At 40.6% G+C, this 2,902-nt stretch overlaps 1 protein-coding gene across 6 annotated transcripts in view; it reads right to left on the bottom strand.

Moving 5' to 3' along the window:
• The window catches only part of arhgap17a (Rho GTPase activating protein 17a), a 33,574-nt gene that overhangs the window by 12,048 nt on the left and 18,624 nt on the right, over positions 1 to 2,902 (bottom strand). For all 6 annotated transcript variants that reach the window (XM_032503312.1, XM_032503311.1, XM_032503308.1 and 3 more), the window contains 4 exons: positions 2,277 to 2,353; positions 1,966 to 2,083; positions 910 to 978; positions 641 to 722 (listed from right to left, as the gene is read on the bottom strand). In XM_032503312.1, the coding sequence (XP_032359203.1) occupies positions 641 to 722; positions 910 to 978; positions 1,966 to 2,083; positions 2,277 to 2,353 (346 nt within the window). The remainder of the gene's footprint in view (positions 1 to 640; positions 723 to 909; positions 979 to 1,965; positions 2,084 to 2,276; positions 2,354 to 2,902) is intronic.

Genomic DNA, 2,902 nt, shown 5'->3' on the forward strand with positions numbered 1-2,902 from the left:
TGTGTGTGTGTGTGTGTGTGTGTGTGTGTGTGTGTGTGTGTGTGTGTGTGTGGAGTTTGTGAGTCATCGCCACATGCTTAGAGACCACGCTCGTCTGGTTTAAACCGCATGCGTTTAATACAGAAAAGACAAACAAGCTCTTGAATAAGACTGTGTCAGAACTGCAAAAAGGCTCTGAGAGGAGACATTATGTTTTTAAAAAAGAAATCATTTTTGGAGAACAGAGCAGTGGAAACAAAAGGCTATTCTTTAATACCTGGACCTCAGTTGTGGCCTTTGACAATTACTGCAGCTGATGTAACTTCTGGTAGTTAGAAAACCAGACCAGAGTGATGTAATTGAAAGGTACAGTAGCTGGGTTTCATTTCTCAAGCCAGTTGGAAGAGTGAATAAAAGTGTTTCTCCTCCTAGCAACTACTATGTCAGCACACCTTAGGGACAGCTTCTCAGACGTCTCCATGCTTAACAGGAAAAGATTTGTTTAAAGGGACCAAACAACACGGGAAGCAAAGAAAAACAGGGGTAGTCAAAGGTGCTTTCTTCAGGAAATGCACAGACCCTTCTTGGATGTTAATTATTTTTCTACAACATTGTAGCGTTAAATTACTATGTTATAAAGGTGTGTTTGCATGTAGTATACCTTGCTGATCCTGGATGGTTGGCAAGACATTTTCCAGAACAGTGAGAGACTTTCTGTGGTAATCAGCTTGAGCTTCTAAGAGCTACAGAAACAAAAACCACAGAGAGAAATCGATGAGGGGGTGAGACGAATAAGACAAGCAGTGAAGACATGACAGCAAAGTAAATAAAATGTCTGTGTTCCCCCAGTTACTCTGCAGCTGTGAGTTTTCTCACAAACAGACTCATGCAGGCACATTTTTTGGCTTGCTGATAACATGCTGTACTCACTGTTACGAAAAAGCGGGCATAGTCCCCTTCTTTTGAGAAAAAACTGTACATGTCTGCAGCAAGTTGATCCTGGATGATCAAAACAGAATTATCAACTGTTAGAGCACTTCAAAAATAGATTAAAGAAAACAATACTTGAGCAATACAGAAAATAGGAGAACTGAATATAGGAAGTGAAATGTTATGTAAGTGTATAGTTCTATGTTGTTTTATTGTAGTATGACCTTTAATTTTGTATGCTGTATATGCATATCTATTTAATTTTTTTCCTGTAATAATATAATATTGTGAAGTAAGGGCAGGATCATAAAAACATTATGCTTCTGACTGCTCTTTTTTCTTAGTTATGGAGTTTCCTTTTTTGTTCTTTGGTAAAAGCTGATTTGTCTAGGATTGTGTTTTTATCTTTGTGTTTTCTTTTTGTTTGTTGCTTTTGTCTTGTACAACATACCGTTTGTTCGAGATAAATAAAAAAAACAAATCAAAGATGATAGCCATAATCATAATGCAGTCACAGAGAGTCTATGCTTTGCTGCGGTAAACTCTTTAGCAATTCTAGAGATTAAAGATCTTCCATCTCCTCTACACGGTGGCATCCATCAAATAAATGTGTATTTCAGGTGGCACAGGGATAGATGTTAGCGGTCAGCTAAGCCGCTGGTCTGCGTGCTACGTGAGTCATTAATCCCCCTGTTGGCAGGACTCAGTGGTCCTGGGAGGGAGAACTTCTGAGGGAAAACACAAGGCTGGACCCTTACTTACTGGATAGAAAACCTGACGCATCATGCAGCTAAGACTAAAACTCTCCAGTGATTCAGTTCATGACACACACACACAAACGCAAATGCGCGGAGCTGACGGGGCATTTTCAGTGTTGTGCGTCAGCCAACTGGGTCAGAGGGTCCAAGGGTCTTGGGAAGTCCAGTTGTGGCTATTCTTTTCCTAAATAAACTTCGGATGAGACCTGACTCCAGTTTCCTGGCCTGCTAGGATCTTGCTAAACAATCGCTTCTATATTAAAACCGATCATGAGTAATGTATATCCATGCTGGTTACCTTGCAAAGCTCCACTTTGTTCATGGCTTCATCCATCTCCTCCTTGAGTAGGTCAGCCTTGGCCGTCAGTGCTTGAGTGTTTGTTCCTGAGATTATTGACTTGGTTGCCTGCAACCATCTGAGTTGAGAAAGACAAGGGAACATTGGAAAAAGGGAATGACACTAGTACCTGGAGTTGTTTTAAGTCTTAAAAAAACTGCTACTCAGTTCACCAGTTTCAGTTCAGTGTGGTCTGGATGAATCCCCTGACAGGGCATTACAACTCCACATATAGAACTTGATGAAAGAGAGCGAGCCGTAGACGGACAAACCTTGCTCTGGCAGAATCATAGTCCAGCACCAATTTGGCCAGCTGTTTCCTCTGCTTCAGGATGTTAGGAATGTCCACCTACAAAAATAGGATCCAAAACACACACAAGTCAATGAGCCTGACGTGTTACAATAAAAAAGATGTGATTGTTCTTCTTGGATGACTTTCCTAGTATTTTTCTCCTAATTATCCTTTCAATTTTTCCTCTTTTTTACAGTAAAAAAGGGAAAAAACCTACAACTATTAGCAAGTTTGGAAAGGTTGATTTAAACTCTTGGGACATTCACTCTTATTTCAGTTTGTTGAGTACAGTAAGTGATATGACATTTACACTTAAATGGCACAACATTATTACAGGAATACATTTGTAATAGAGATATATATTTTTTTTAATTATACTTTATTAATCCCACAAGGGGAAACTACACTTTTCACTCTGTTGTTATTACACACATTACACACAGGCCTGAATTACACACACATGCTCAGGACCTACACATGCACTAATGGAGAGATGTCAGAGTGAGGGGGCTGCCCACCCCGAGCGGTTGGGGGTTTGGTGCCTTGCTCCAGGAGGTGAACTGGCACCTCTCCAGCTACCAGTCCACCACCATACTTTGGTCCGTA

This window comes from Etheostoma spectabile, chromosome 21 (genome assembly GCF_008692095.1).
Source record: "Etheostoma spectabile isolate EspeVRDwgs_2016 chromosome 21, UIUC_Espe_1.0, whole genome shotgun sequence".
Lineage (NCBI taxonomy): Eukaryota > Metazoa > Chordata > Actinopteri > Perciformes > Percidae > Etheostoma > Etheostoma spectabile.